Genomic DNA, 10,555 nt, shown 5'->3' on the forward strand with positions numbered 1-10,555 from the left:
AAGAAAGCTTAGTATTTTTCTTCCTATGAGCAAGGCTTACCTGTGGTGAAATAATAGATGTTCCTTTTAAGAAGTTTGTTAGATGAAGAGCACAAGCGTGTGTGTTTTCTGTATCTTGAAGGTCTGTGTTTGTTTTTGTCTTAAGGTATGAAGGCAAATATGGAGCTGGGTCTGTCTTCCCTCCAATGGTTCAGATCTGTGTATGGTTTAATCGTCCTCTAGAAAAAACACGATTTGTGACCAAATGTAAAGGTACAAATGAACTTTGACTGACTGGATTTAAATTCAAGTTTGAAATACTGAGGAACAGAGGGGAAGGAAGGCACTGACGTAGCACAGTTATTTAATTACTGCTGAAGTAAACTTTTAATTGAAAATTCAGCTTTCCTTCCTTAAAGTACAGTAAATTATCTTCTTTAGTGTCTGCTCTGGAAAATTGACCTATGATTTTGTTCAGATGAAAATCTAATTTAATTTTTGGTTTCTAGAGACTGAGACACTTATCTTCATATGTTTGCTTTTTATGTTTATTTAGTAGTGTCGAAATACAGTTTACAAGTGACCATTAGCTTCTACTTTTTATGCCAAATAATTCTTTGTAGTTACTAGAAAATAGGCGCAACTCTGTGTTAGGCTACTAGAGTAGATATATAATCATGCCTTTCCTTCTTTCCTTAGCAAAACAGTGTTAAGGAGCACCATTTTACTTTCCACACACACTGTAAGCGTTCATTATGCCAAACACATGTTATTTCCCACCTACCCCATAGCAAAGAAATGAGAACATATAGAAATGTTACGTAGTGGGGCTCTGGGGGACACTGCAGCTTTTTCCCGTGAAGCGCTAGGATGTGGATTAGAGACCTGTAGCATAGGTCTGACCAGAAGCTACACCAAGGAGAAGGAAAATAAGTGAGATAATCTGTTTGTCTTCTGTTTCAAACAGCAATTAAGTCATTGCTCAAGCCAAGTCCTTTTTCTGGAAACATTTATCACATCATGGGCAAAGTTAAGTTTTCAGGTAAGGGCAAATTACTACTTACACGTTGTCTTGTGATTGCACTGCATGTATATGTATTTCAAAACTTTTTTTATGTACTGTATTCCGTCTACACCAATGTGTTGATGTTAAATTAGATCAGCAATTATCAGGACTTTTCTTTCTTCCATCTTCTCCTTGTTAGATTCCGATAAAGTGATTGAAGTCTGTCACAACACATCATCTAATTCACTAAGCCTTGTGCCTGTTCAGGAGGGGCCAACTCCTCCTGATTCAAGAAGCGATAACAGAGATTGCAGTAGTCAACAGGAGTGCTTCCTTGTGTTCATTGGCTGCTCTCTTAAGGAAGAGGATATAAAAGACTGGCTCAGAGAAACTGCAAAACAGGTTCGTGGGCATGTTTACTTTTGTTCAGTGTGATCTGTTTGGCATCTCTTAACAACAAAAGGAGGAGTCCGAGTGTCTCAATGAAACCTTTTTTTTTTTAAATCTCCTTTCTCTTCTACCAAGGTATTAGCATTCCAGGGTGTAAATGTATTTCAGAAAGAGGACTAACAGTTTGCAAATGCGTGTTGTAATTTGTGTATTGTTTCAATATCTGCTACAGCTTATTCATGGATTGATCTGCTCTTGAACGCTTGAGCAAATGGAGTATGTCCAGAATAAACACAAGATGATTTAGCTGAGACATGATTGCCAAAAGCTAAAGTGTAGTATGAAATAAATCTTCTTGAAGTACCTGAACACTGCAAAGCTGAAAACCTGTTTTGATTCACTAAATTAAACCTCCTTGGAAGTAATCCACTGAAATGGAGGGTTTTGTTTTGGTTTGGTTTTTTTCCATTTTGTCTTGCTTAATTTGTCGAGTGTACAGCTACGTAAGACTTCATGTATTTCTGCATGGCTGACCTGCCTATGCAATAGAAGTTGGAGTAGGCAACAGGGAATATGCACATCGTAAGAAGCCTAGAAGGCACATTTTGCAGTTGTGGTGTCTTGCTAACTTCACCCAGTGACTGGCACGACCTGACCGGGAGTGCAGGACAAGACAGTTTGCTGCTACATAACCAAGTAATACCAGCAGGTATTACTTTTGCCAGGGCGCGCATCAAGGTCTAAGGAAGTGAGTCTGGAGGCTTAATTCAGAAATATACTTGGACAGAAACTGTTCAACCGTACAAATTGCATATTTTAGCACTCTAGTTGGAACCTGAGCCTGTAGTTCCAACTATGCCCTTTCGTGATGCCCATTTTGGAACATTTGTTAGTTAAAAATACTCATGGTTACTTCTTTATGGCTTAGGATTTGCATAGTATCTCTAAAAAGTTGTGTAGGAAGGGAAAAAAAGCTTCCTGCAGACCGTTGTTGGAGCTGTTTCTAAGGATCTTCAGGTTCTCACCTCTGTTCTCCTAGCAGGTTGTGTTACTGCAGGGAAGTATACATTTTCTGTGATGATATCTAGTGCTCTGTACATATCACATGGGTAATATATGGAGACAAATGCTTTTGACATGGAAGAAAGCACTCTATGGAATACTATTTTAATTTTATGAAAAATTGGAACTTAAATGCTGTCTCCAGTGTGAAGTGCTTCCTCTTTGAGTAGTTCAAGTCTGCAAATAGTCTTTGTACACTCTTACTAGTCATGGCTAATTTAGGGTTTCAGATAGTTCTGAGAGTTACTGCATGCTGCATGAAAGAAATTAATTATAAAACTTTTCAGACTAAAACCTAGATTGTTTTTCTGTTCCTGTGCCAGTTTTTTCGGTTTTTGCAGTAACGCTGTATTTAAATTGTGGTGTTTAAAATACTTTTAGAATTTGTCATTTCTACCGGTGCTTTATGTAAGATAACTTAATTTTTACTTTGTTTTCAGGACGTAGTTGTGAGTGCCTTAATATAATTGAATAATTCTGTCTAGAAATCAATTTTTAAAATACATGCTTCTAAAAGGAGTACTTCTGTGCTGGGCTTGAGCATGATAGCGTGTGATCATAGATTTCACTACTGTTATCCCCACTTTCAAGAAAGAACTTTTCTGTTTTGTGTTTTGGCTTGGTTTTTTGGTTTGGTTTTTTTTGTTTTTTGGGTTTGTTTTAACGTAACTAAACTGTAGTATCACATTGTCACTCAATAGCTATATAACTGGGGTCTAATTCTTCATGCAGAAACCTCAGAGGAAAGCCCTGAAAACCAGAGGAATGCTCACCCTTCAGGAAATAAAAAACATTCACGTAAGTAGAAGCAATTAATAGCAAGCCCTTCTTTTGGCTGATTTTCTTAAATATCCATTTGTGTGATAGAGCACCTCCCATACCTGCCATAACAAGTGTGCTGAGCAATAAATTATTACGGCACTTACTGTCTTTTGATGTACTTGAAACACAACTGAGGCCGTCCAGGAGGGATTTGAGATATAAATCTTGGTGTTATCTCAGAGCTTCAAGTTAGCTGTGAAAAGTAGGGAGAGGTGTAAGATGTTGGACAAGCATACGCTTGTGGTTACTGTAACGGTCTTTCCCCGTCTTTTCTCCCTGTTCTGTGCTGTGCAGGTTGTCACTTGCAAATTAGGATCTCAAATGCCTAATCCTGCCCTCATCAACTACCTTTAGGTTGTAAGTGCTACCTCTGGAGTTGGATTCCTAAGAGCTTGGCATGGCTATGATTAGTGTCGCTGTACCTAACTCCCCTAGTCCATATAGATGTCATTTGTCATACTGTTTTTTTCAGAGCGCTCCTTTATAGCCAGGAGCCATACCTTCCTCCCTGGCTGTTAAGTTCAGCAGAAGGAATTTTTCTTTGATCTATTTAAGTTTGTTAGGACTGTCTCTAAGCAGTTTTGAGTTTTAAATGTTTAACGTACGGTATATTCTTTCTTAACGTAGGTGAAACGCCACTTGGATCCACTTCCAGCTGGTTATTTTTACAACGGGACTCAATTTGTGAATTTTTTTGGTGACAAAATGGATTACCATCCATGTATCCTTTAAAATGTGGGGTTTTTTGGTGAAGGTTTTAGGAAGGCAACAGGCTATGCAAATCTGTAATGTAGACTGTCAAAGCAGATGATATGGTGAAGAGCCAGTTCGATTTGCAGGTGGTAATATGAAATGAAAAGTTTTGTTCCTTAAATCTGTGCATGGCTACTTGCCACTTAAAGCTTACTGTTAAAACACTTTTTCAGAGATATGATCTAAGCAGCAGAATAGAACCAACAAAACAATCCCAAAACTGTACATGAGCTCACGCAGAGAATAATTTATGGACCACAGCTTGTCAAAGAAATATTTTTCAAACCAAATAGTGCTGTAATATTGCTTAATGCCTGGTCATGACTGATAAAACTTCCAAATAAATGCAATTTTGTGTGCATGCATGTGCGTGCACACACTCAAGTAAAAACAATCAGGGTTGGTTTAGGTTTTACTACAGTATCCTTTTTTCTGCCACATATTTTGCGGTGATTGCTCTCATTTTGTAACTCGGTATGAGAAAAACCTTATTGGATGCAATGCAGTAATATGAACAGGGTGTTCAGAATTAGGTGTGGAGGTGCATTTTTTTGTAATCACTTTTTAAACTCACTTAAGCAAGTAAAACCTTATTTTAGAACTACTTCAGCTTGCAAGCAGTATGATTTACTTATCAAATTGTGGCATATACACATTTGTAAATGCACTGTCCCTGCTGGTCTTATTTGGTGTCAGTTTACAGAACGTGAACTACAACTGAAGTAGGGTCCTCTGGATTTCTTTCCAGAAATTATTTTTATTGTTTAATTTAAACCTGATCATATTTTTGTCTTTGGCAAGAAACGCCAGAGTAATATTACTGTTCCAGTGATTCCAGTTCTTTCTTGTTGTCATAACTTTCTATTGCTTTTGTCTTTGTTTTATTACCGAAGTTTCAAATTTGGTTTTATATTCTCAGTTTACTTTTCACTTTGACAAACTTTACAAAAATCCAGGTGGGTTCTGTGATTCTGTTTTGGAATAAGAACAAACAGTTATTTTCTGTGCCCTATGGGACAACTTTAAAATTTTAAACCAGCAGACTTCTGTCTGCAGGCTAAGCTCCTAGTTACGGTATAATTGCAGAAAATAGCCTAACAGCAAACTTGGACTTTAATATTCATTGGACCTTTACTCCACCACCATCTTGGTGTTTGGCAATAAAAGATACAGGCACTGGTTAACCACTTCTGGATGATTTGAATTTTGGGCAGGGTTTTTTAGACTTCCACTTAACCAAAATAGCTGTAAGCATCTGCAAACCTGCTGTAGTTTCGCTGTTCTTATATTCTTCCTCTTGATTGGGAAATGTCTGTTGTGCAACTCCTTTATTCCCCAGTAATACAGAGTGGTCGTGGTTAGGTCTGACTGCGGGACTCCCCGAAGGTAATATATTGAATTTTTGCTTTCAGTAAGTGTCCCTGAACTGGCACATCTTTCAAACCTGTATGTTCTTTTCTAATGAAGGCTATTTGCACAAATATTTTTCCTTAGTTTTTCAAAATCAGTAATGGACCAATTCATGAACGATTACTTGGAAGAAGCCAACAGGGAAATAGAGAAGTACAACAGAGAACTAGAAGAACAAGAGTATCATGATCTCTTTGAGCAGAAGACATAAGTGTGTTCTGTGCATTTCTGAACCACCTACTGTCAGTAACCAAAAATGCTGTTGTCCTTGCTGGTTAACTAGAAAATTAAGTGAAATGTCAGTTTTCAGCACTCCTTTTAAAACTAAGAGATCATTCCTGTAAGGTTGGCATTTTAATATGGTAACTGCTTAGCTGTTTGTACTGTCAGGTTTGCTTCCACTTCACCTTAATTCCAGACTGTAAAAAGCATCACCTGGAATCTCTGGCTAGTAGTGGAATCTTATTTAAAAGAAGAAGAAAAGAAGCAAAACTGTATTTCCTAGTAGGTCAGAATGTAGTCATGGAATTGGTCCGTCGTGCAGATAATCAAACCACTTTAATCTCTGGGTGTCCCTTGAAACTTGTTGCACAGGAGCATTGATGAGCAGTGGTATACTTCAGTATGTGGGATTGGGGGGTGTTCCTAAAGCGAGAAATGGGGGAACACTTCAAAAACTCGGAAGAGTAGCTAATCCTACTGCTGTTAGGGTGTTCCCAAAGCGAGAAATGGGGGAACACTTCAAAAACTCGGAAGAGTAGCTAATCCTACAGCTGTTAGGGTGTTCCTAAAGCGAGAAATGGGGGAACGCTTCAAAAACTCGGAAGAGTAGCTAATCCTACTGCTGTTAGGGTGTTCCCAAAGCGAGAAATGGGGGAACACTTCAAAAACTCGGAAGAGTAGCTAATCCTACAGCTGTTAGGGTGTTCCTAAAGCGAGAAATGGGGGAGCACTTCAAAAACTCGGAAGAGTAGCTAATCCTACAGCTGTTAGGGTGTTCCCAAAGCGAGAAATGGGGGAACACTTCAAAAACTCGGAAGAGTAGCTAATCCTACAGCTGTTAGGGTGTTCCTAAAGCGAGAAATGGGGGAACACTTCAAAAACTCGGAAGAGTAGCTAATCCTACTGCTGTTAGGGTGTTCCCAAAGCGAGAAATGGGGGAACACTTAGGCATCTGCATTTTTCTGAGGGAACAGCATGTCTCGTAACCTCTGCACAGTTTGAATCTGCAGTTGAAATTTTGACTTTTCTGAAGAAAAGATGTTTATACATTTCAGGGTGAAACGAGATAAGCGGAGATATCTTGCTTTCTTCCCAGTATTGTTATTGGTGTTCTAGAAAATATGACATGAATGGTGGTGTTCTGCAACTTGCTGTTGCTTAGAAGATTATCTCTGAAGGATTCTTATTTCAGTACTAAAAACTAAGCAGAGCAAGGGAAGAGGGAGATTCTTTAGCTAAAGAATTCCTTTTCCTGAAAATGACTTATTTCCAAAGGTAAAAAATATCAAAAGATATACTTGAAATATGAAAGAACTTGTTTGTGAAGCTTTCAGAAGAATTTGCATGCTGAAACATTTCACTAAACTGATACACCAGGTTTTAAGTACTTGCAACAAAACCTTTATAGTTACTAAATGATATCGTAATAGGTAGTTAATTTAGTACAATTTTAAGTGAGACTTCATAGATCACTGACTGAAGGATTATAAGGTACCTTAGCAGCTACTTAAAGGTAATTATGAAGCTTATTTGAATAAGCAGATTATCGTAGCATGCTGTGTGTTCAGAATTTAGCCAAGTGAAAACCGTCCAGGAAGAATTTTTTATTTTCATGTTCCTTTGCCTTAGGAACAGCTCAGTCTTTTAACACAACTGCAACTTTTCTTTTTGGTCAGATTGATGTAATGCAGTAAGAAACGGAATGAATAATTTCTTACAGTACGCTTAAAATACTTATAACATGTCCATGCAGTCTCTTTCCGTGGCAGGAAAATGAGATTTAACTCCTGCCGTCAAACCTAAGGCTAGATACAGTTTTAAGCCTTACTTTAAGAAATATATTTTTTACCTTTGGAATATGAAATGGCTGAAATTTCAATAAGCCTGTCAAAAACTGAAACACCTTTTGGGTAGACTTTCAGTACACGTTGCTACTAGCTGGCTCGGTGCCTGTGCTGTGGTGGTTATACAGCGCAGAGGTGGAATTCCAGGTGCTGCAGACTGGGATATAGATGTCGATAAGGTTTCGTTACTAGCTTTCCTACTAGATTTAAAAAGCTGTCTGAATTCAAGGATTATTTTTTTTTTTTTTTTGCACACCACGAGACTTTATAAACTACATGTATCCTGTTAAAGTACAATAAAAGCCAGCGATTAGTTTGTGTTTCTAGGCTTTCTGGGGTAACCAGTGTTACAAGTATAGAGCATCATGATAAGGCTCGTGAGTTTATCTATGCATGGCTATACTTTAGTCTTAATATACTGTAGTGCCTGGTAGAGTAAACGTAGCTAGCAGTGGATTTGGGGGGCTAGCGGGTGTTTACAAACTAAGTACAGTTGGTTGCATGAAACTATTGATCAGACCAGGATTATTAGAGTACAAAATTCTGGTCGTAACACTGCAATAAAAAGGGGCATTAGAAAATTCTTAACAAATTATAGTTCTTTGCCAATAAACTTAGTGTAAACCCAGTGCGCTCCTTTTCAGTACAAGTTATCTAATCTGCAAAGCCATATTTCTAGAATAGTGGTATGACTATGTAATGTCGGAAGAAATACCAGTGGCTGGGACAGCAGGCGCTTCGTTGGTGCTTTGTCTCAACTTGTAAGTCAATAACGGAGTAGATTTAAGTGCAATTGATTGAACGATAGATGAAGATACTGTAGCTTATTTTGCTCTGCTGAACTCTTTTTAAGAACTCCAATTTGCGCAGCTCTCGAAAATAAATATTGATGGGGCTAATTCATCTGGGGTTGGCGTAGCGAGTTGTAATTACAAGTGAGATGCCCTGTGAACAAAAAGGAAATAAGTATTTAAAATTGGCGTGCTACTGTGCAAATTGAGCTGTTCCTTAAAAACTGAAGCAGAAGAGCTCAGAACAAAGGCCTAGTATACTTTCTATACTGTACTGCATGCTATATGGTAATAGCTGTGTATTATGAAGACCTTTCACCATACTGGTACTATTTCAATTAATATATTTTGGTATTGAAATAAATTGATTACCTCAATTTTTATTTTTATTTTTTTGATTTTAACTGTGACTTTAAAACAGAAAAAAATACCGAAATAGTGAAACTGTGACAATGGTATCCTTTAAACATAGTAGTGCCTTGCAGATGACACCATTTATTCACGAAGCATACAATAAATGGATGTCACGGGTTGTATTGCTTGCACCCTCTGTTTTTTTTAAAGGAAAAACGGTTTTGGTGAAAGGACTTAAAATTAACCTAGTGAAGAATATTAGCACAAATGGTTAAACTGTTTAAAAGGAAACTCTTTGAGGACTAAAATGTGTAAATGCCTGATGCTGCTGATAGTTTAATAACGGTTGCTGATTATTTTGGAGTTACTTCTAACAATCAGCAGCACTTTTTTTTAGAAGAGCGTAACTTTTGTACTCTGGTCAGAGATGTTTATACTGTATCAAACCCCATCTGTAGGGTAATCTGGTTTCCTCACTCTTCTGAAGTCGAGGTGAGGATTGAGATACTTCTAAGGATCTAGTTTTGAAAAAAATTTTTAGCTACTGTAAAACTAAAAAAAAAAGCAAAAAAAAAAAAGCACCATTTCTAAACCACAAATGTTTGGATACAGAAAAAGTGCCATTACACTGTTCCTTTATCTTTTACTGTATTTTGAAAATTGATAACGGTAACTTTATGTCCAGGCATTTCTGATGTTGCGAAGAAGTGCTGAGAGTCCTCAAGGGGTTTACGTGCTTTGCTGACCTTCATGTTAGCAGCTTGTGGTGGTGGTTTTTTTTTTTTTTTCCCCTCACCAAGAATGAGTGTGATCAGAAGTTACTGAAGTTATAGGGAGAAAAATGTGATAAACTTAGGAGAGGAACGTTGGCAACTTGAACTGCGCTGCAGTCTGGGAGTATTTTATATTAAGCTGTGCAATGTGGTATTAGTCCAATTTTACACTTTGCAATTAACAAAACTGATTGCAGGGAGGATTTAAGTTGCACGTAAAAGTTCCCTAATAAGTTTTTTTTTATTATTATTATTTTTTAATTGAAACTTTTCTGAATTTGCACAGATTTAAGCTCTGGAATACTTTGATATTCTTAAAAGGGAAAAATTGTGACTAGTATAGTGAATTGTAAACTGTGAGTTGTTAGAACTGCATTGTTGATCTAATTTTAGATTGTTTAAAAGTGTACCTCAGAAAGCTAGTGAGAAATTTCTTCATTTTTACACAACGGTCAGATACTAATGTAACACTTCTCACTTTACAATGTGCCAAAATTCACTTTTATACTAGTTCTCAATGCTTTAATATTTGCAACTTTAAGTTAAAAACTTGTATTTACAAACACTGCTGTAACTTCAGTTAAACTGAATTGTGTGATTGAAGCTTTTTGCCTATTGTATTTATTACACAACTTGATTCAGTAAATATAAAATTACCTTTCCATTTATTTTTGTATTGTTTTACATGTTTATACCTGCAGTTTGTGTGACTTTTACACCTGTAACTCAGATGTGATGGAAAGAACCAATAAACAGTATCCATCTGCTGTCTGTCTTTGGCTTCTTTAATAAACTCACTATTTCCTAAACTTGCATTTTTAAGCGTTGAGCAGTTTGCGTGTAAAATTTGTTAGTTTTCTAAACTGGCAGAAAGGTGACTAGTTTATATTCAAACTAAAATGTAATGATTTAAGGGTTTTTTTTTAAGCTGCTAGTTTAAGTTTAGAGCTTCTTGCTCGGCCTTCTAATTGGGTAAAATTTAAAACTAGTTGTAGGATGAAGGATATTAATCAGCTTCGTGCCTGCCGTCTCTGTCTTTCAACAACTGGGCGTAAGCGTAAGTTGATAGTTGCGTATACCCAAATGCAGGAGCTAAATCCTACTCCTTGTGTTCATATACATGAGGATGCAGTTTCGAGATCAGCTTCC

General features: G+C 37.1%; 1 protein-coding gene across 1 annotated transcript in view; it reads left to right on the forward strand.

Annotated features, from left to right (window-relative positions):
• Positions 1–10,173, forward strand: part of DNAAF9 (dynein axonemal assembly factor 9) — a 78,624-nt gene extending 68,451 nt beyond the window's left edge. Inside the window, exons 32-37 of the mRNA XM_050895478.1 lie at positions 146–252; positions 947–1,021; positions 1,185–1,387; positions 3,170–3,235; positions 3,887–3,980; positions 5,521–10,173. Of these exons, the coding sequence (XP_050751435.1) occupies positions 146–252; positions 947–1,021; positions 1,185–1,387; positions 3,170–3,235; positions 3,887–3,980; positions 5,521–5,633 (658 nt within the window). The 3' untranslated portion in view covers positions 5,634–10,173. The remainder of the gene's footprint in view (positions 1–145; positions 253–946; positions 1,022–1,184; positions 1,388–3,169; positions 3,236–3,886; positions 3,981–5,520) is intronic.
• The last annotated feature ends 382 nt before the right edge of the window (positions 10,174–10,555 follow it).

The sequence above is a fragment of the Gymnogyps californianus genome, chromosome 4 (assembly GCF_018139145.2).
Source record: "Gymnogyps californianus isolate 813 chromosome 4, ASM1813914v2, whole genome shotgun sequence".
NCBI lineage: Eukaryota > Metazoa > Chordata > Aves > Accipitriformes > Cathartidae > Gymnogyps > Gymnogyps californianus.